General features: G+C 30.2%; 1 protein-coding gene across 8 annotated transcripts; it reads left to right on the top strand.

The window, feature by feature from the left end:
• The first annotated feature begins 890 nt into the window (after positions 1–890).
• LOC148629207 (disks large homolog 1-like) lies at positions 891–23452 on the top strand. 8 transcript variants are annotated; one of them, XM_088546097.1, is made up of 8 exons: positions 12205–12337; positions 12469–12546; positions 15687–16487; positions 16696–16922; positions 17951–18044; positions 19310–19412; positions 22214–22247; positions 22465–23452. In XM_088546097.1, exons 3-8 carry the CDS (start codon positions 15756–15758, stop codon positions 22976–22978), a joined length of 1704 nt encoding a protein of 567 aa, XP_088402223.1. In that variant the 5' UTR covers positions 12205–12337; positions 12469–12546; positions 15687–15755; the 3' UTR covers positions 22979–23452. The 8 variants fall into 8 exon arrangements, with proteins under 8 accessions (XP_088402204.1, XP_088402182.1, XP_088402209.1 ...); XM_088546078.1 differs by lacking the exons at positions 12205–12337; positions 12469–12546 and adding an exon at positions 891–1107; XM_088546056.1 differs by lacking the exons at positions 12205–12337; positions 12469–12546 and adding an exon at positions 9989–10157.
• Positions 23453–24234: the final 782 nt, after the last annotated feature.

Raw genomic sequence — 24234 nt, 5'->3', positions numbered from 1 at the left:
GTCTAATATTACAAAATGTGTGATATTTAATAATATTACTAAATCAGGAATTTGTAATATTACAAAATGAATTTGTAATATTACAAAATGAATTTCTTATATTAAAAAATCTTTTCTAATATTAATAAATGATTTTGTAATATTAAAAATTCATTTTCTAATATTACAAAATATTGATTTTTGTCCACTTTGGCTTGCCATAACTATAACATTTAAAACTATATATTCTTTGGTCAAGGTATCTTGTGTAAACACTTGTTTTTAACAGTGTCTATCAAGAATTATGGTAGTTTGAAGTTGAAACAGATGTTCTGAGCATGACATTCTGTTTATTTTTCAGATCAAAGCTTCCAATTTATTTTGACTGACAATGCCTAGTAGTATACAGTATTTGCTATCTTTTAGACCATACAGGCTTTTTTCCTATTCATATCAGCTGGACCTTATGGTTTGTGAAAATTACTATTGTCTTGAAAAGCTGTAAGACCAAACTTTGTAAGACACTGTTTTTGTTTGAAGGTCATCAATGAAATGTTTCAGTTTCATGGGTAAATGAGAAGTATTTATTTTGAAAACTTATTGACTATTTGATAATAGTCACCTTGTTGAAATAAATTGATAAAAATCATGTATTTTGTTTAAGAAATTAGTTGTATGTAAATTGACCGTAAAAGTACATATTAATTTCATGTAACCATTTACCAAACCAGCTCTGATATGAAAAGATGAGTTACTATAAATAGTACAATTATTGTAAGAACAATTAAAATCTATTGTTCTTTTGGCGGTAAAATAAGTCTATCAGGGCAGGTTAGTCCTTGTTAAATTTAAATAGCTTTGTCTGTTGTTGGCATTAATAAGGAGTGTAATAATCTCTGTCAAATCTAAAAAGTCGTGTGTAGGGTAACAATATCTACTTTTGTATATTTCTGAATTATTAGCTTTGTATTGTTCATTCTCTCTTTGAAACTGTATTAGGCGTAGGACTGAAATAGAAGCTTATGTGCTTTTACTTAAGCCAGAGTGTGTTGTGAAGTAGGCTACTCTGATGAAGACAAAAACCTAAGGAGATTTGAGGATCTGAATACTGCATAAAGAAGAGTTAAGGTTTGTTTGTATGATTAAATTTTAGCAATTTAAATATCTTTTCAAATAAATTCGTAATCCTGAGAAAAAAAAATGAAAAAGGACCAGTACAATATTATTAGAATACCATATAGAAATATGAATATTTTAGAACTGCTGTATTATGATCCGAACCTTTTGAGGTGTTTCTGTAGAATTTAACCTCTCCTTTCCAATTTTTGGATTTTTCAATATAATATGAACATTTCGTTTCAAAAATTTTAATTTTCTAACACTCTAGTGAAAAGTTTCCAAACAAATTCAGTGATATAGAGATAAAATAGTGGTCATTTTTTATAGAGGACTTCTTTGAGTGAAATTATAATCTCAGATCAGCAGATTTTTGACGTACTTGTTTCAGATTTTTTTATTATTTGGCCTGATTCTTACAAATACATGTAACTTTCATGTCTGTATTTTCAAGGTAAAGATCATTGTTACTAAAAAAAGGATTTGTCAAGTAGAGTTTAATAAAATTTGTACAGATGAATGGAAAGAGACCATTTAATATTGATGTCTGTTAATCTGTCTGTTGAATTTCAGGTTGCTATAACTAAATAGAGAGCCATCATAACTTAAAATTAATTTTGAAATAGCCCTGCTTAACTTGTAATAATTTCAAACAGAGCATTAATATTATATGGAAGTAAAGAAACATGTAGAGTTATATTGATATAGCTGTTACAAAAATCTACCCAGTGATAAAAGGTTTTATGTCGTAGGCAAAAAAAATACTTGCCTTTCTGCCTTACAATGCTCTTAAAAACTAGGAATGGTAGGCAGGCAAAATGTTTTTTTTTTTTTTTTTTAAAGTTTTGGCTGGTTTGTTTTGGAGACACACTCAGACTTGAATAGTGCTTTTCAAAAAGTGGAAAAAAATTAAGTCTAAGCTTTAAAAAAAAACTGGGGTCAGTAGGGTTAGGGGAATCACAGGTATCTTTTTAGGCGCTATAAATAACTAACTTTTTCCTGGCATTTTTCGGTATAGTGCAATTTTCTTCTTCAAACATTATGAATTAGACTTTGTCGAAGTTATCCAAATGAGGATTTGACTAGAAAATTAAAACTGAAATTTGATTAGCAACCATATTAAAATACTTCTACAGTCAGATATTGATTTAAAAATTGGAATCTCAAATGTTTTGTTAAAATAATTATACAATTAAATGTTGTTTTAAAAGAAAAAAATATTTATTTATTTTATGAATAGATTTAATCAACTTTCTGTTATTTTGAAAATAAGTAGCTCAGTTGATGTACTTCTGTGTTTATGCAAGTACTTGATTTTTTCACCGATAAACCACTGATATTGAGGTGAGAATGACCAAATATGATACCGATTTTAAAACAATAATTTGTAGATTCTTTATAGAATACTATTGAATTGGAACATATGGATCAATGAACTAAATAGGATTTAAAAGTAAATGTTATAATGGATTATGACTTAGTTGTTGAACCAGTTAGGGTCGAACTGTTCATGGAAGACAGGTGGTGATTTAGTACCAATATATGTATCTTATGACTTAATAAATAATGGGACTTCATTATTAACAGAAAAAATATTGTTTTGGCTTTTAAAGGTAGGTGGGATGTGAAATATTTTTTTTATTTGATTGCATACAATTATATTACTACTGCCAGTTAACTTACAGATGCCACAATTTGTTTACTTTTGGATAGAAACTGTATTTCAAGTTTTCACTTGCAAGCAAAAAAATTAGGGATTTAGGATTTTAATAATTAGCAATGAATAAGAATATTTTTTATACCCTGTCACACCAAGTGGGTAGGTATCATGTTATATCCTTAGATATGTTGCCTGTCTGTCTATCTGTCCACCCACAGTTTCCAGATGATAACATGAGAACAGATCTATGATTCTTTTTTAAACTTGACACAGTTGTTTAGTAGCATAAATACAAGTTCAGTGCAGCTGCCATCAAAATCCAAAATGCAGTTTTCCTGTTGGGCCATTTTGAATATTTTGCCACCCTCATTTTACAACATTAAGTGTGCAAAATATCTCTTAATGTTGCATTTATACCCAATTTTTATTTATTCTACACTTTGCGTATATTTTTTTTTATAGAAAGTTAATCAATGTCAGTAACTTCCAACTTAAGAATTAAAAATTTGGAGTTGGCATTAACCTTTTTACACTTAATTTCATATTAAAATTGAATTAAATAGCTCCTTTTGATAATCTAACCCCTGATACTGGTTCATTTTGTGTATTAAAGCATGGTGAGAGACTAATCTCTGGTAATTAGTTAATTGAAATGTATGAAATAAGTAGTTTACTGCTAATTTATGAGGATTAATTTCTGTGATTCTAGGCCTTAGTTGATCAGGTTTGTTGTAAACCTTTTTAACCTTTTTAATTAAAATTCCTTTTTCAAATCAGTTATCTCGTCTTGCAGAAGATTGTATGCATGATTCTTCAATTTGAGTACTCTGGTATAGGTGGTTGAAAACCATATACCGTATTACCAATACTCATTCATAATAAGGAATTATTTGCAAAACCCTGTAAGTCTTTGAAAGGATTAATTAATACAAAGAAAGGGACTGGTAATGGAAAGCGGGGTATGTTCATGACTCTTCAAAACTGAATACTGTGAAAATACAAAATGTACTAATTTTCGTGAGGTATCAATTTTTGTGGTTTTTCGTGGGTAGGCCAAATTAGGTTCCGAACGAAAAGTGGAATTCCATTGATGTGTATACTGAAAATCACAAAACCAAGAATTCAAGAATCCACAAACTTGTGTTTCTTCCTTAATCCATGAAAATTGGTATCCTCAATTAAAGAACTTTCACAGTAACACTAATTGCTTCAAAAGTGGACCATAACTTATGCTGTTAAGAGATTGGTGTAGAACTGTATACCCTACATTTCATAAGCCTTCTGGTTTTTTCATTAATTCTTTCAAAGTTGAAATCCTTTTTCTTTGCAATGTTTAAAGTGGGGTAAAACTTTAATTGTGAATGTACCAATTTTACAACACTTTGACTTTCTTTAAGAAAATTACACAAATGTGCAATGTGAAAGGTTTCTATGTTTCTACATTTTTCTATATTACTTTTATTTTTATAAGATCAATTATTTCTCAGTCTGATGCAATATAGTATTATCACTGATCATAATTTCTCTCTGGTGATAAAAATTATGTTTTTTAACCTTGTTGCTGTGATACTGTGTTAATTGATTAAGGTCTTTGGTCTAGTAGTTACAGCTAACATTTGTTTCCGTCAGAAATTGATTACTCGGTACCTACAGTAATTGCACTAAGTAAACACAGACCATCAAAATGTCACAAAATTTTAAAAGGCAAATGGAAATAATCAATATTCCTATGTTTTGAAATCAGCAATTGTGGAGTATTTACAATTTTTAGTCATGTAAAAATTTTACCTATTAAAATTAAAGGGTGCATTTGCAACTAACGACCAGCCAGTCCTCAGTTATGCATTTGTTAATGGGTTCTTTCATAAGAATTATTGAAGATAGTTTATTATTTCCATGAATATAAGAATTCTGTTCTTGAACTAAGTTGAGTTGAATGCAGTGAAAAGTGTGAAAAAATTATTCATTCTCCCATCAGTGGAAGAAATCCTATGATTTTTAGTGGAAAAAAAGTATAAATGCCTTATTCTTCTGTAAAATGCTGCATTTTATGGGCAATCTTTCTGTACATTTGGGGAGAAAATCCTCATCAACTATAATTGTTATGCTATGCTACCAAAGCATGAATAGCATTTGATGTTATTGGAAGCATTGTTTCCTATTTAATTGACTAAAGTAAATGAACCTAAAATAATTTAACATCCTTTACCATATGGTTTCAACCCCCATTACTGTGAGAAGACTACAGTGTAATTATTTTTGCTATGTCCTGACCTATAGTGTATTTAACTTTTAACCAGAGTTTTAGTATATTTAGCATATTTATCTTTGATTGGAACCACAGAAGCTTTCATATACACTAGTTGGGCTGCCTATTGGAAAGGGGAGCATGCCCTTATGATTGGTTTAATCTTTCCAGGGCCCTGAGGTATATTGCATTTATCTTGATGGGACTAAAGCTGTTGTGGATTTACCTCTACTTGGTCCTTAGCTATATAGTATAATAATCTCTGATGGACTGTGAGCTATATTGTATTCACAATACCTGGGTCCTGAACTCCATGTTCTTTCAGAAATTGTTAAAATATTCTGCTTTGAAATATAAGATAGTAAAAACTGTGGTCTACTTACGCTTTATAAAAGGTATTCTTGTTTTGGAATACAGAAAATATCTTAATTGTTATATTATCACCCATCTTTACTTGCATGCAACCATCTATGAATGGAATCTACTACAGTTAAAGGAATGATCAATGTCCACCTAAGACTAAGTGTACTAGTATATATCTGTACTGTTTCTGAGACCCTGTTTTTCAGTTTTTATAATTAGCTATACATTACTGTATTCCCCCAGCATGCTTTTTAGACCATGAACAAAATTAACTATTTTGCTATTGTATAATATCCTGCTGATATTCACTATAGTCAGCCAGTGACCTAGTTAACAATTGTATCCAGTCTTTAGAACATAGTTTTCTTTTGTTCAGTGTTTGCTAGATAAATAATTTATTCAAAGTATTTTAACATAATATTTGGTAGTTTAAGATGTAATTACATTGATTTATGAAATCCATACAACCATTTTTTTTCCAGTGCATATTCTATTGACCCAGGGTATTGCTATAGAAAGTATTTAGGAACAAACATGCTTTGAAGTTACTTGGACCTTTTATATCTGTCTGGAGGTACAGTGAAACCTGTTTAAGCCAAATCCATTTTGGACTTAAAAAATGGTTGGTTTAGACAAGTTATCAGTTTACTAAAGTTCAAAACGCATTTGAACTTATATGAGTGCCTGGTTTACACAAGTTTTTGGATTGTTCTGTGTCTGGTTTATACAAGTTTTTGGATTATTCTGTGTTTTGTTTAGACAGGTTTTCTGTTTACTAAGGTTCAAAATCCAACTGAATTGATATGAATGGACTTCAGAAATTGTCTGATTTTTACAAGTTTAAAGATTATTCTGTGTCTGGTTTAGCCAAGTTTTGGATTATTCTGTGTCTGGTTTAGACACATTTTGGATTATTCTGTGTCTGGTTTAGACAAGTTTTGGAATCATTTTGTGTCTGGTTTAGACAAGTTTTGGGATTATTCTGTCTGGTTTAGACAAGTTTTGGGGTTATTCTGTGTTTGGTTTAGACAAGTTTTGGGATTATTCTGTGTCTGGTTTAGATAGGTTTCACTGCATATTATTTTATCAAAAAGTTCTAAGTCTGTCTTTAGGCCAAAATAAAAAAAAATTTCTAGATTCTTATTCCCTTGTGACTAAGTTTTTGCACCCTCCCCCAAAATAATTATTTTGATTTTTTTCCCCAATTTAGGTCCATTTTTTATTAGTTGACAGCATTTTCCACTTAAATTGATAAAAAAAAATTAATAAATAATCACCTGCCTGCCCCTTATTTTGGAAAATATTGGATGAGAATCTAGGATTTTTTTTATGAATACCTTAAACAAAAGGACTTTGATTTCTAACTGGCATTGCTGATATCTTTTTTGTTGCTGTTATTGTATTTTCTGTGCACTTTTCAAAGATCCCTTGATGGTATTGCCATTCTTTCTTTGATATGGAAATCTTCATATACTCAGTGAATTATATGAAAATCAGTAGATGTATAGTCATATCTTTACTGTGTTGCCAATGGGAGGCCAAATAATATTTGGTTGAATTTTGTTAAACTTGTGCTTATTGTGTGGACATCCACAAGATATTGACCAAGTTATAATATGTCTGAAAATTATTTTTCACTGCTCATTAATTTTCATTTGATATTATACACCCACTCTACAAATGGGTGGAATATTAGAATTACATTGTCTATCCATCATTCCATCCATCCATCATTCAGTCTGTCTGTCCATCCTAATTTCATCACAATTATTTCAATGGATGGATTGATTTTGAATTTAACTTCCTGTTTTTAGGTTTTTTTCCATTTTTCACCATATCAAATGATAGAGAAATTTTTGTCACATAACTAACTTTTGACTCCCATTGGATGGATTTATTTCAAATTGATGTGGCTTTATGTAGATGGGGCATATTTTGTGAGTGATTTTGATTGCTGTCCAATATCAATTTTCTGTATTAATGGGGGTATGCCTAGCATGACAACATGTGCAACTTCATGTTTTTTTTCCATTTAAAGTGTAAATACTAAGGCTAAGATTAGTGATTCATTGAATATAGGTTCCACCCTGTCGGTTCGTCGGACTGTCCGTCTGCAACTGCTTTCTTAGCAGCTTGCAGCATTGTTATAAAACATGTAGTATAACCACATGGAGATATACATACTGTCAGAAACTTGTAATATATCTACATGGAGATATGCATACTGTCAGGAATTTAAGTTTGGGCACAAATTGTAGAAATGATGGCTTATGCATTTAAGCATTTTTCAGCAATATTTGGTTTGATGTGCTGTCTGCAACTCCTCTTCAACGACTTGCTGGATTGTAATGAAACTTGGTAAAGTGCTGAATTACCATATTCAGATGTGCATATTGTCTGGAATTTATGTTTATGCAAAAATTATAGAAATGACCGCTGTTTGACTTAGAATTTTTTGGCAAATCTTGGGTCAGATGCGTTGTCCACAACTTTCTCGTCAATGACTTGTAGGATTGTTACGAAACTTTGTGGCATGTTAAATTGCCATATTGAAATGTGCATATTGTCAAGATCTTTATGTTTGGACAAAAAATGTAGAAATGACTGCTGTTGGACATAAGCATTTTTTCAGAAAATCTTTTGGGTCTGATGTGTTGTCCACAACTCCTCCTTAATGACTTGCAGGATAGTAATGAAACTCATTGGAGTGTTAAATTACCATAGAGATGTGTGCATATTGTCAGGAATTTATGTCAAATGTAAATTTGCAGTCATATTCTGTTATTGATTTGTCAACAAAAAAATTATCTTCATTATAAGGCTTACAGAAGTCTGCATTGGGTCAAAGTTGTCAGATGTCTCCTTGTTAAAGTTATTGCCCTTGAATGGTGAAAAGTGTGTTGTTATTTTTTTTTTTTTTTTACAGTTTTCAGCCAATATCTTGAAAACTATAATAGATAGGAACTTGATGAAATGAGCCGTATGATCAGTCTTCCTTGAATCAAAATTATCAAAAAACTTTTTAGAGTTATTGCCCAATCCAGCCTCATGGGAACCTCTTGTTCCATTTCTGTGAGCTATTGTGTAGAATTACATAACTGGTTTGTATATACAAGGTCTTATACAAAACTATTTCAGTCGATCAATTTTCAATACTGTTTTAATACACTCCTTAATTGTAAGACCACAGAGTATTTCAAATTCTTCATTGATTTTAGCTGAAGAAAACATTGCTTGGTTGTTAGCCTATGTTCAAATTTTAAGTTTTAAAATAGTTAAAATTGACACCAACATTTTTTAGTTTAAGCATTTATGCTTTTTTTATGGGAACTAGATCATTTAATTATTTTGTAAGGAGAGGTAATGATAACACTCATTGAAATAAGCTGTTATGTGATTTAATGACATTTATATAGTGAATATGTATAATTTTGAATGTTTCAAGCTAGAACTTTTTTGTTCCTTTTTAAGAATTTGAAATTTCTGAATAAATGTAAAGTTTAAAGTACATTGTTATCTTAAAACAAGCAATAGAAATTCAAACAGCAACTTGATCCTCAATTGTTGTAAAACTGTGTATTTATAACATCAAAATCAGTAAGAGAGCATTGATATTCTTATGAGATTTTTTAAATTGATAGTTTGAACTTAAACAGTAATAAAAAGGTCAATCTGGCCATAATTTTGAAACATAATTAAGTTAAATTATTGTATTTTTCTACAAAAATTTAAATGGTATTGTATTTTCTGATCTTTTATCTGATTTGTAAGAAAGGGTTACTTTATTAAACAATTTTGTCATGACTAAACAAAAATGTTTCCATAGTTACAGTATAGCTTGACTTGCTTGATAATAAAACATGTTTTTCCCTTGCTGTAGAAGGTCTTCAAATTCTAGGAGATTTCAAAAGGTAGGGTTTTTAGCTTGGTTAATGGTTGATGCTAGGAAGATTTTCTGTTATTTTTATATAGGTACTTAATAGTAAAACATTGATCAGTATCATTGTTGTTTTGACCAGAAAAATCTAGTTTTTTTTCTGAATTGAATGGTATTACTGGTACAGTACACATAAGTGATAGCTTTTCCTCCTACAAAAAATATATGTTATGCAAAATTTCTATACATATTTTGTATCCAATAGTGAAATTTAACAACCATCTTTATATTGTAATCCTGTCTTTTTGACCACTTCTATTCAGCAATAGCCTGTTTATAAAGACCACTTGTCTTAATTCACATAATTTTGACTCTTTTTTTAACTGTTTCCTATAATTACAGGTTTTCTGTTCAGTTGGATTTAATATGTCTGTATGAATTATTTATTTAAAATATCTTACTTCTTCACAGCACCTAAAGCATCCAGTAATAGATTATATTTAGATTTTTTTCCAATACTGATCTTCATTTGTGTAACTGTGTATGCATGGTGTACATATTTTAAGAAAAAAAGAAACGATTGAATATGCAGGCAACAATTGATGTTTATCCAGTTCTATTCTAACTTGCATGTGATGCAGAGAAAAATCTTTCAGTATCAATTAGGTCTTGTTTAAACTAGGTGTGCCATCAGTTATTTGGTCTGGATTAATATAAAAGGCAAATTTGTTTTCTCATTGTACAAGGATTTAGGATTAGGAAAATTTGAATATAATGAATGACAAATTTGTTGGTTCTATTTCTGCTTAAAACGTTTGTAAAATTGTAATAAACCTGTATAAAAATATCGTTTGAATTCATTAAAGAGCTGTATGGATGACAATCTTTTCATATCAAAGTTTTATACTACAAAGGTAAGCTGTGTTTTCTTTATGATGGATTTGTTTTCATACCTTCTTTTTTTTCATATGCCGCCACACTTAGTGTCAGGGATATCCTGTTTAAATTCACAGGTGCATGAAGATTTCTTGAGAAGTGATCCAAGATTGTTTCTTCAAAAGTTACACAATTGTTAAGTTCTGTAAAATATTGATTAAGTATAATTTTGATCAAAATACACTTTTTAGTTCATCAGAGACAGTCCATGTTTGAAACTCCCCTCCACCCTTCAGAGACAGTCCATGTTTGAAACTCCCCTCCACTCTTCATTTTATTGTCCCAATTTTTGGGCAGCATAATTTATTGACCAACAATTTTATAAGTATCATTTAATGTCCCTTTACTATTGTTCTATTTTTAATCATGTAACATCCTAATTAATCAGTAGGGTGTTAAAGGTCAGTAAATGGATTTGCAGTACAATAAATAAAAAATTTAAATTCCTGAAAGCTGTAAAGCATCTTTGGTATGAAATTTTTAAGCAGTTTTTTTCTTAAATAATGTCTGTTCATCCATTCAATAAGAATGCAACAATGAATGGTTTTTTGGAGGTTCCTAAGGCATGGAGGAACCATCTTCTCATTCTCAACTGCTCAAAAACTGATATATAGAATTTGTTCAAACTCTCACTAACTCTTTATCATGTGACGCCATTGAGCAATTCCAATTGAATGACTATTGGGGTTACTTGATATAAAACATTTGGTCATTCCTGGACCAACAGAAGACAATTTTCTCTACAACTATTTATCACAGTAGTTTTACATATGTACAAAAGCTTTATATAGCCTATGTATGTTAAATTGTTGGAACTTTAGCCACACTTACATTCTGTTTGACAACTTTGTTTATATTTTGACCATACTAGCACATGGTTTCTTGAGAGTGGTATGGGTATCACCTAGGAAGCACTCATGATTTACAAGTTTCATTTTGTTTCTTGTTTTTTCTCATATGACCACACACAATCACACACAATTTTCAGTAAGATAATGCTAAAGAGTTGTCCATGATATCATTGTCGATATTCTCCTACCTGTTGTCTGTAGACACTTGAATATTATATGGTTGATCTTAATAAAATTTCATGACAGGGTTCTAAACCAACAAAGAAAGGTTTGGATCAGTTTTTGGAGTTATAGCCCAACTGTTTGGAATAAGGAACCAAGTAGTGGTGAAAGTGATCATTTCATAGAATTTTATTATATAACTCCAGTAAAAGCATATGGATGTCTATGATATTTTTCCACAGAATTCTTTACCAGAAAGGTCAGATCTCTTTTAATTGTACTACAAGGAACCATATCTCAAAGGGAAGACTGGGAATTATTATGGGGTTTATGACTTGAGCAGAGTAAGAATTATGGCCCACAAAAGGGCCTCAGACAAACAGTTTTCTGATTTCTAGATGATGTTTTGAGTTTAAGGGAATGAATCTCTTTGAATTTGTACCACAAGGTGCCATACCCCCCAATGTAAGGTTGGGATTACGGTAATTTTGGAGGTTGTGACAGGAATCATTGAGGAACTTCAGGGGCCAAAATATGGTCATTTTGATTCTGATAAAATTCTAATCCTGTATCAAATGTCTAAATTCAAAGCTGTATCAAGTTTAAATGTTGTTGCCTCAACTGTTCAGGGTTCAATCCCTGTTCGTATCCAGCTGTGCCCTATTTTTGTATATGGTATACCTCTAATATTTTCATGCTAAACACTGGTAATGTGAACACATGTTTCGTGTTGTTACTACTGTTACATGTAGTATATATCTGGTACTATAATGGTACAATATTTTGGCACATTTGCAAGAGAAGACTATAATTGTCTGGGAAAACCTGTTCTTTTGAAATCAAGTTAAAGCTTGACTCAGTAAGAAACATCAAGTATTATTACAACTGGATTTTAAAATCGGTTATTGGTTCATTCTGTAATTATGAATTAAGCGTGACTATAATGTCATTGAAATTTTAAACTTCATGATTATGAAATAAGACTCTTGTTAAACACACAATAATAGGGTTTCCTGTTTATTATTTAACAATGAACTTAAAATGTGGTGTTCTGCTTGTATGAAAGACTTTTGAATAGTCTGATCAATTTATGAGTGAATTTTAAAAATAAGAATTTAATTTAAGGACTATACCCAGGCTATCTAGTAAGTGCTTTCTATAAATTTGTTGCCTATTTGCGTGTAGATCATTCCAAACTTTTGATCTGTTATTATTTAATTTTAACATACATGTAGTTAATTGACAAATGATAACAAAGGTTCTTTTTTTCAAACAGCGTGAATCTGTCTTTGATGCAAAGAAGCTTAGTACAGGTTCCCTTACAGCTCTGCATACAGTTTTATCAAAATACGAAGTAAATATTTTTTGTGGTTTGTTTTAAGTTAGTTAATTGGTCAGACTTTGAGTTTTATGCTCATTTACGGGAGATTTAAAGTTTGGTTATTTGTACACAGTATGTAATGATATGTTTTTTGTCATGTACATGTAATATGGTCAATGCACTCTGTAGATATTGTTCTTTTTTAGACCTCTCTAGTGGTCAGTTACATACCTTTAGGCTGAAGGTGATTTAATCTAAATAAAATAGAACATTCAGTCACAATTATACATCTAGGAACTACTTTTATGTTTGTATAGCATTGTTAATATACATTTCTGCAGTCCTTATTGTGGGCTTAATGAATAAAGTTAAATGCTGTCTAATCTTTATTTATAGGTCAAAATGTTGACCTTAATCTTGTAAGACATGTCTATATCTTTAAGAATGTCATTTTTAATGTGGTTTTTTTTAAACAGTAATGATGATCTAAGACTTTAGGCATTGTTTATTCATTTGCACATTATTTTACTCAATCCAATACTATAGTATACACATACAAGGATAATTAAATAAATATATGTTAGGGCTCATTAGACATTTAGAATAATAGATAAGAATCTGGTCTATAAGAGCTATAGATTCCTGCAACTCCCACTATAAAAGGCACATTTAAATACAATACTCTGTTACAATGACTACTCTCATGTGTCTTCATATTGTTTGTCAAATATCTTGGTCCAATATTTTAACATTTAACAATTTGACAAGGTCACATTATGGGATAGACTTTTTGACAGACGTAATTATTAGTCATATATTCTAAGAGGCCAATACTACTTTTGTGGTTGTCTTCACCGATTTAGCATACTAAAAAGGCAAATATGTTCTCTAAAGACTTAACTGAATCACCATTTGGCTCAAATTTAAATAAGTTAACACCTACATGTATAGAAAAGTATTGTGTATTAGAGCTTACTATTGTATAACATTAAATATTACTGGTTGTTTGTAGAAGGTTCATTCATTTATCTAAAGGGATTCTCAGTACCGGTAGTTCAGTAAGTCTTCTATTAAAGTGTAGTAAAAGACTAGGATTTGGTGTATTTTTCACAGCACTTAAATTCAATTAGATTCATTTTTTTTTTAAAGTTATATTTATCATATTTGTTGAGTTTTAAAAAATCATTCTTTGAAGTTGAATTTACTCAATTTTCATAATTATTTAAACTTGTCATTTTATGCTTGAAGGCAAAAATACAGTTAGATTTATACTGATTTATTGATGGGAAAAACCTACATGTAACTTACTTATTCATGCAAATAAACTTTTTAAAATTGGTTTTCCACCACTTCACAGCTGGCAGTAAGTACCTACATGTAATTTTTAAGAAAAAAACATGATAAATAATTAGCATTACTATGGGTTATATGGCAGTACATGTTAATTTGGCTAATTAGTACATAAATCTGTCACCTGTTTATTGTTCTTGTTTAAAGTCTGAAGGACTATTGCACAGAGATTTCATTTCAGATGGGAAAAGGATTATTTCTGTTAAAAATTGTAAAATTTTGCATTAAACAATTTTACCTGAGCATTGCAAAATGTTATGAGGACAAATGAGAACAACCCTTGCAGCATTATTGTCTAATCAACTATTTTCATACAAGGATCTATTACAGTTTTACACTGTAGTAATTCCTTAGAATACAAAATATTACATAACATTTTCATTATTATTTTTATCAAAACTTTAAGAAGCGACTCTTACATCCCTTAATGAAAAGTAAAGTTTGACCTGTCAGCATTGAAGTCTCGTAAATCATACAAACGTGACTATTTAGACCCTTGAGGTCTGTACCTATACGATTTTGATTTCTTTTTAACCATATTGTACCTTTAGGTAATTAAAGTCATTATCGTGTAATATTTTGGCAGTGATTGATTTGAATAAAAGTTTGATTTATTTTAAATTCCGAGAAAACAAATTTCTCAGTTTCCAATCTGCTCTACAAAAATGGGGAACACAGTAAATACTAGGGTAGGATACATAGTATATTTAAGATTACTCTAGTAAAAATAACTCTTACAAAATGTGTTTGGTTTTAGAATTAGAAAAAGTTGTTTGGAGTTTGTGGATTATATTGAAAATAATCTTTTTAAGCAATATTTTTTTGTTAAGAAATTAACTATCATTTTTATTCAATAATTTATCACTTAACATTGAAAATGATACAAAATTGTTCTTCAGTGTTGCATGCAGACACCAGTTCGGGTATGTCTGTGTTGTGGTCTGTTGTATGTATCATCATTCATGGCCCAATGTAGTTATCTAATACAATTATTATTATTGGATCATTATCACTGTCTGTCACAGTAAAGTGACTGTGTTGCAAAGACAAAATTATGGTAGGTAATGATTCAAGTTTCCTTTAGGGTATAAGAGATAGCCCATCTCTATGAAGTATGGGTGTAACTTTACCTGAATTTTCTGTGAGCAATCTATATCTTGTAATCATAACTTGCTTCAATTGATCACATTTGTTTTAATGGGAAAATAAACAGATGTAGAGTCATCTGTCTTTTGTCATAGTTGTTTCTGGCCTTATACATGATCGGTCAACTATTGATTGTGTCAAATTTTAGTCTCATGACCCTTCATTACCCAGTCCTAGTCACCCTTTCTATATATAACTCTCAGCATATTAAAAGCTGTGGCTTTTGATGTTTATAGTTTAAGGTTAGTTTAACATTTGGTGTAGAACTCTATTGTCAAAGGGATGACTTTACAATGAAGACTTATTTCATTTCTGTATTGTAAAAATTGCTATCTAAGGATTGTATTGGATTCATTGCTGGGAGCTACAATTTTATAGCTATGATAATTGTAGTAAGTGTTTTGTATATGGTTTTTGATTAGATTATCATTATTATTTATTAGTATTGATTGGAATAAGTGATTTTTTATTGATTATCATTGGACAGTTTACACTACTGGGTTAAGATTGCATGTCTAAAGAGTATAACTTCTTTATAACAGACAACTGGATTATCTTTATTTTATTGATTATCTATTTAATTTCATTACTTTACCTTTTCTATTCTCATAACATGGATAATCTGCTGTGAATTGTTTTAGGGGAAGTCAACCTCATAAAATATGAAACACTTTCAGGTACGTCGAAGACCACATGTTCAATACCATCTCACTTGGAGACCACTAGTGAGGGCAAGAAAAAGGACTATGTCAGCCTTTCCACATTCAGATTCTCATGATCCTCGTAAAGGGGACATAATTCTGCGGAACCTTATGAGACAGTTGCTAACTGATGATGAGAGTATTCGATTCAAGCTAGCATTACATAATTTCAAAATGACAAGATCAGTCACAACATTGTGCAATCAGTTGAAACCCATTATAAATTCTACGGAAAAAATTATGCTTCTGTTGGAATTAAGTACAAGACTGCAACCATCAATTCAGGAGGACTTTCGCAGAGTATGCAGTTTACAATATCCACATTATGATGCTTATTATCAAATTTATCATTCAGGAAATGCCATGCCAGAATCAACTAAAACAGTAGCGAAAGACTCGTCAGGTAATCTTAAAATAATTGCTTCAAGTAGTGACAGCAGACTTCACAGCCATTTTAAAAATAGTTCAGATCAAAGTTCGATTCATGGGACAAGTGTAACCAGTGGTATTTACAGTGAACATGATGATGCCGTGTCATTTAAACAGACTGACATGAAGGACAATGATTCTGATGTATTTGTGTGGACTCCTCAGTATGGCCAAATAGATGCCAATAATTCATCATTTATTTCCAAAGAACCCAAAAGAAATGAAATCAAACGTGTGTTTTTACAGAGACAGAATGGAAGTTTAGGTATTGGAATACGTGGAGGGAAGGAATATGGAACAGACATATTTGTTAACCATGTAGAGGAAGGTGGGGCTGCCAACAATCAGGTAGGTGTACCTCCATTTTTATGAAATTTTAAGAGAAGGGTCCATCTTGGATTTGTCTCAAAATGTAATGAAACTGGCAAATTGTTATTGTAAAACATGTCTTACTTAAAAATGTGGGAAATGAGCTAAACTGAAAAATATATTTTAGCATAAGCAAATAGTTGAAAAGTTGGTCTCAAATACATGCTTTAATATATTTTTTGTCTAGGGAGTAAAGGTTGGAGATAAAATCATGGAAGTTAATGGTACATCATTCAGTCAAATTACCCATGCTGAAGCGGTTACAATAATGAGAAATGCTTGGAACATTATCATGATTGTACAGAGTGCTTCTCCAAATGGGGAGAAACAAGAAGCTCTTCATATTAAGGAGATAGAAATGGTTGTCTTTCCCTCATCTTCTAATGAATATACACTAGGATGTGCTACAACTAGGCAGGTTTATAGTGTTAATGTTTGACGTGATGAAATACCAGAAATTCAAAAGAATTCTTATGTCATGGCAACAATAGAAAAAAAAACGTGCTCTGCATTCTTAGATCTTATTGTTGATAATAGGAAATTACCAGGAAGTAAATATTGCACTTTTTATATTAGACATTTGTATTATATTTTGATGATATTCTTAAAAGTTATTATTAAACTTTTCAAGGCATTCTTACTTCAGAAATTTGGAAAGTATGTCTTATTATTTTTTTGTTCTAAAATCAAAACCAACAAAGTTCAAATAACAACTTTTAAAAAAGTAGGTTGTCATTAAATGACAAAGCATTCTTTAACTTGAGAGATAAGGTTACAATAACCTTTTGTGAATATAATGACTTTTAAATTCAAACCCAATAATTTACTTTTTATGAAAGCTCAGAAAATCTATAGCTTACTCTAGGCCATGAAATATTTAAGATGTAGTGTCATTCCTTTTATTGCACAGAAATGAGATAAAACTTATATGTATGTGGAAGAATTGATCCTTTTTTATCACAAGTCATTTTTAAAGATACACAAATGCTATGCAGGGAAACCTGTTATAGTTTTTGGAAGCCAGAAAATGAAGGTTTTTATAGTGATTTCTTTCTGCTTCAAGTGTTAAGTACTATATTTCTATTATCATATTTTATTTACAGTTGAATAAAGTTTGACAAACTGTCTCATATTTTGTGTCAAATAGTTCCTTGTTCTTTATTTATGACGTAATTGGGGATATTGAAAAAAAAGTAGGAATTATGTAATATGCATATGACATCTTTTTAAAATGTATTCAAAAAATATGGTTGAGTAAAGTAATTTTCTAAGAACAGGGAAGGATTAAAAAAAATCTTACAGTAAATTTGACCTCAAAAGGCTATCAAGTAAAAGACTTCTTATTTCTACTTTTAAATATTCTTTGCATGTTTAATATTGAATATATCTAGAATTAAGCAACTAATAAATATATGTACATTTGTGTTTATATTTTTTTGTAGGAAACAAAAGAGCAAGTTCTTGAAAGTAAAGGCAATAGATAAAAATTCTCCTTCAGAAAAAGCAGGGATGTGCATTGGGGATTTTATAGTGAAGGTATTTTTTTATACCATAGCCAAGAGGATAGAATATAAAGATTAAATTGTTTAAAAGCCATACAACACATTTTGTGTAACAACAATACCGTTTTTAAATTAACAGCTAAGTTAGATAAATTTTAACATAGAGGTATTGTACAATTTGTAGAATATTTCAAAGGGTAGATAACCAAGTTGTGCTAATTTAGGGCACAAAGGCAATAAATGGTCATTTTAGGGATGAACAGAGATTATATCTAGTTGTGTTTTGTTGTTTTTTTGGGGGCAAGATGTCTGTCAGTTAATTGTAGAGATTGACAGACATTGACAGACGAAATATTTGCCAAAGATGAAGTACTAATGTACTGAGTGTTCTATACATTATTACTTTTTTTCTTATCCTAATAAGTAGTGTACCATTGGGTTATCAGCGAATACTGTGCTTTGTTCACAATGAATTGTTCTACTTTTAATTTATTTTATAAATATTGATTATTGCAACCTGCCACAAGAAGTGGTAAGGTATGTGTTATCCTCTGAAAAGTTCGGTGTCTGTCCCAGTCCTCTCATTTTCCAGAAAATAACTTGAAAAAAGAACAATTATTTTTTCTAAACTTTCCACAGTTGTTTAGTAATATTAAATACAGGTTTAGTTCAATTAAAAAAAAAACAAAATATAGTTTTTTGAACATTTTGCCATTCCCCCTTTTTTCACCATTACGTGGTAAGTATCACTTAATGTTCCATTATTGCCTTATTTTTTGACTGATTTTTATAGGGTAGACATTTTAACTTGTTATATATGAATGAATTGATAAGAACTCTCAATAATGTATGATCATAAAAATACAATAAAACAGTTACAAGATACAATGAATGTTTATCCATGAGAATGAACTAATCAGAATTAATGAAAATGGTTGATCATATTTGATTTTTAGTAGCAATAATGTCTTTACAATGATACAATGACACTGGAATAAAAGCAAAATATATACTACTAGTAAATGATTTCATGTCTAATGAAAAAAATTTGTGTGAATTTGATGGAAAGCAGTAAAAAAGTAGCATTAAATATTTTTATGCCTGGCATCTTGCTCTAATCTAAGTAAATTATAGGTCTATTAAGACATCTTGATGAATGATACCCTTCCAGGTAAATGCATTTGCCATGTATGCATTACACCTCCCCCCTAATTCATAATATTATACTTTTGTTATATTGTTCTTTTAATGATACATGTACATGTTTGATTTGTTTTGTATTCTACTTTTTTCTTTCAGATTGATGGAATAGATGTCAGAACATTATCAGACAAACAAATCATGTCACTCACTAAAACAAAACGCTTGACAATACTTGTCAAAAGACTTGTGTCTGAGGACGGTTAGTATGAGTTGTCTCTCCTTCACTGGTGATTTGATGTGACTAGTTTGGTGTTTATGTGTGCACGCTTTCTTTCTTTGCTTTAACCTTATGTAACTGAAAGTGGTTGATTCATCATTGATGTGTAGCTTAACAATATTATGTGAATAGAATTATATTTTGTAATAAAACATTGGAAGCTCAAATTTTCTTTTAATGGAAATGGTGTGATCGGTGAAACCAGTCTAAACAAAACCCAGAAGAAAGAAGAAGAAAGTAACCTTCCGATAGTCATTTATATCAGTTTTTTTAAACTTTTAAGTAGCAGTCTTTGTAAGAATCATGCCAATTCTGTAATATGTGATACATCCCAAAAAGGCTACATATTTTTATTTTTGTTATTAAGTTGCTTTATAGGTCTGTGCAATGAAATGTATAATCATTCAGTCCAATCGGTCTGCTCCTAGCACATAATCCACATGGAAAACCCAACAGTTTCTATTGAATTTTAGTGTCAATTACAGAGCTATTTCCATTAATTTTGAATTCTATAGCGCATTCTATATAATTTTTTATCTCCTTCTATGAAAAGCCACGTAATATTTTGTTTCCTTAAGCATTTTAAATAAAATATGAAAAATAAAAATATGTAGGCTTCCCAACCACGTATCACATTTTGCATGATTCTTAGCTCGAGTGCTACCTAACAGAATCTTCTAAGGGTTTGATTTATATGGGTTTCACTGTGTTATTATATCATTGATGTTGAATGGTAGCTCTACCCTTAATTATATCTTGCATGATAGTCCAGTATAATGAATGTTTGGTGTGATTCTTGTTTAACGTGTGAAAAACATTGCATGCACATAATACATTCTATATGAATAAAAATTGGGTATTATTGTTTGTTTTGAATTGAAAAACTTAAATTGAAAAAATGCTCTTATCATGAAAATTAATTCTGATCTTGTTTGTTGTTTTGAATTTTGATTATTTATGCAAGAGAGCAATATTTTATATATAACCTTCCGTTTTACTGATTGTGTTTTGAATCTTTAGAAGTAAGGTTTCCTCCATGTTTCAGTTTAAATTGTTTAAAAGAAAAAAATGAGTTGTCTCCTCTAAAAAATGTTTTGAATAATTCATTCTATGACACTACCTCTATGAAAAAAATATTCTAAGGTTACTGATATTCAATAAGTGAAATGTTTGAGGACAGAGAAATGACATGGTTTGTGGTGTGATAACATTATTTATAAAATTTAGTCTATAAAATTTGAAAGAAAATGGTCTCATTTTAGGCATATTTCAACTATTAACTTTTGGCATACCAGATTTATCTCCTATGTGTGGAGTTATCAGTTCTTCAGACCAAGTACCTTGTTAAGGAATTCATATTTTTCTACGAAAATAAATTTCTCAGAAAGTAATGTGATGTTTTTATTATTGGAAGAAATGTAACTAACTTAAAATTGCAATAATTAAAATATTTGCATCATAAAATTCTTAATATAACTAACATTGGATTTGTCTAAAAAAAAAAAAAAAAAAAAAACACACATTTTTTTCTTAAAATGACAAAAATGTCAACAACTTATGCACACAATAATTTCTTAATCATCCTTTAACTATTTCACTCTATGATTTTTTTAGTAGTCTGTTTTCAAAATTGTTTTTCTGGTTTTTTTTTTTTATTTTGGGACTAAATTCATTCAAAACTTAAGTGATTTCCCCATTTTGGACAACATTTTGAATCCACCAATATTCACGATTTGTTTTATAAACTGTTAATTTCTACTGATGTTATATTTAGTAATACCATATAAATTATCCCTTATACATTTGAAGCATTTACTTCTGTTCACACTTCAATTTTTACCTTTGATGTGCAAAGATCTTTTATCCCAAAATGTGAGGAGGGTATCATATAAGTCCCACTTAATGCCATATTTTTTTTAAACATAAACATCAAATTTTACAAAAAGATACCGAACTTTGGGTTAGATTCACATTTAAAAAGTAAGCAGATGAATATATATAGGAAATAGTGTGTAATACTCCTGCATCATGGGACAAATATCATTCTACTAAAAGTAACATGCTAGTAACCTGTTTAGACCCAACAGGAAATTTAATGAGTTGCACAATCTAACCAAGAAAGAAATAAACTCATGCTGGTGGTCAGTTAGCAGCAAAGAAAATAAGTGCCTTAATAGATCTGTGATGAAGAATTGTCAATTACGTACAGAAATTAATCTAACATATACATAAAAACATTTGCACATGCCATATCAGGAGTTTTAGGGCCATAGTGAGATATCCAGAAATCAATGAATCAAGTGTTCAGGAATGTAAAGATAATACCATACAGTAAAAAGAGGTGTTAAAACTTACAAAAAAACAAACAAGCAAAAACCCAATGAAGCAATTATAATTACTGATTCCTTTGGTTGTGAATATGAAAAAAGTTTTATTTTTACCCTAATTTTTATTGAAAAACCCTAATTACATGCCGTTTTCAATCTGACAAATATATGACTTATCTCCCCTACATGGCATAGTATGTAAAGAATTATAATATTTGAATGGAAAATACAGATTGTGTTGAATTAACTGGTAGTTTCCAGGTAATTTCTGAATGAACTGGCATTAGAGACTGTGTATATATCAACTTGATTTGGCATTACAAAATACTCAAGTAATTCTTTAATAGTGTAATGACTGGAATCCACAGAAAAATAATTCAAGTGATACATTTGTTTATAAAAGAAATCCACTGTCCTTTAACTAACTGTAATGTGAGAAAATCATTTGTTTTACAGAAAACATTTTGAATGTGCGGAATTATAAAAATAGGTATGTACATTTTCTTACAATTATTAAACTAGAGTTACCTCCCATTGTTAACAAAACCTATTGTATATTTTATATGTTACTAATCAGATAATAACTTTTTACATGATAGAAATGATTTCAAATATAATTTAATAATAGTGAAGAAATTTCAAGATTAGACCAACCAAAAGTGAAGCCAAAAAGTGTAAGGTTTTAACATTCTGGTATCATATTATAGGGAAGAATCTGTTAGCTCACAGAAAAACTTCGAGGATAATGAGAGTATGAAGCAAGATGACCTTTATGGTGAGGATCCTGAGTATGAACGAGTTAAGGCTATTTACTCTAACCCTTTCTCACCACATATTCAAAATGGAGATGAAAGCTCAAACAAAGTGTATGAAACTCCACAAAAAATAGCTTACAAAAGTGAATTTATTACTCCACCTGCTAGAGGGCGCACACAACATCGTAACCCTATCCAATATGAGAGGAGTTACAGTGCTGGAAGAGATTCAAGGCATTCTCAGCCAATCATATTAAGTAGGCCTGGTGTTCATTACATTAGAAGTAGGTCACAATCCCCACATATTTTACGAGAAAGAGTACCACTACCGCGCCCAAGGAGATATTCAAAAAAAGACCTTGAAATGATAACAGCTATCCAGCGAGGTATGGAGAAAAGACAACGTGCCATGAGGCTTTCTCTTTATCATGCAGCATCTGTTGATGACTTGGACTGGGAAATTTAGTGCTACTTTAGAGACATGTTTTCATAGATGTATGAGGTTTTGAAAATTTTTTTTGTCTTATTTTTTTTTAAAGCTAAAAGTCAATATTTTGATCATGCTGAAACAAGAACAACTAATTGAACAAGTGGCAACAAAATATTTAAATTATGAAAATCCAGAATGTTTTGTAGATAACATATTTGTGCAATTCCATGGCATTACAACATTTCTAATATTTTGTCTATAAATAGTAGCTTCTTATTATAAAGCTTTAATGATTACAAATTTATGTCATCATCGATCTGTATAATTACAGTACAATGTACATGCATAAAAATATAGACACTTTGTATTATTATTTGGGGTGTTCTTGTCCATTATTATCCATTTCAAAAGCAGTATTAATTTTAATTTATAAATTTGTTTATTATATTTATTGTACTCATATTTTGTACTTTTGTTTACTAAAGCGTTGAATAAATATGCAATATTTTAGTATTTTTTCTATTTTTTCAAATATATATAACCTTAATTCAAAGGAAGTTATACTCTGTGTGATTAAATTTGTTGCTGATGTTTTTTCTTGTGATTCCATTGTCTTATAGGTATTTAATCATCATCTATAGTAAATTATAGTTTGTAAAAATCCTCATGAGAAATTTTCCAACAAAAAGAAAAGAAAAAATACCTTAGTGCCAATGAAAAGGGGGAATATCAGACAGAAAATCTACAAGCAAAACCATGTCCAAGAACACAAAAACTGACAAGGACATATAACAGTAAAGTGAAAAAAGTTAAAATAAAAATGCACAGAGATTACAAACCCCCAAATACAAAACACAAGGTAAACTCAGGTGCTCTGAAAGGGGGTGAGTATCTCATGATTCTCACAAGACACCTGCCATGCTGCTCAAATAAAATTATGACATGAATAAATATAATAAAATACATGTGCCTTCAACACACAACAAAATTCACTCCCCTTGGGGTCTGTAATGGGGTATATTTTATAAGCAACTCTCTGTTGATTCTACTCAAGTTTCAATTAAATACACTAAGACAGTCACATGTACTGTAACAAGAGGCAGATAACAGAACACATTTACAAAGGCAAACAGGACACATGAACACATTTCTTACGATAAATAATTTACATATTCAATACATAGATATGTTTGTAATAATGAGTGATCAGTTCAGGTAATAAATTAAAAGCAGGCCAACCAAGTTGAAAAAGGCCAGGTTTGACCTCACACGTATTTTTTGTATAATATATA

The sequence above is a fragment of the Perna viridis genome, chromosome 1, assembly GCF_037379345.1.
Source record: "Perna viridis isolate PV_CMFRI_1.1 ecotype Kerala chromosome 1, ASM3737934v1, whole genome shotgun sequence".
In the NCBI taxonomy this organism is placed as follows: Eukaryota; Metazoa; Mollusca; class Bivalvia; order Mytilida; family Mytilidae; genus Perna; species Perna viridis.
This window is presented reverse-complemented; position numbering and strand designations above follow the sequence as displayed.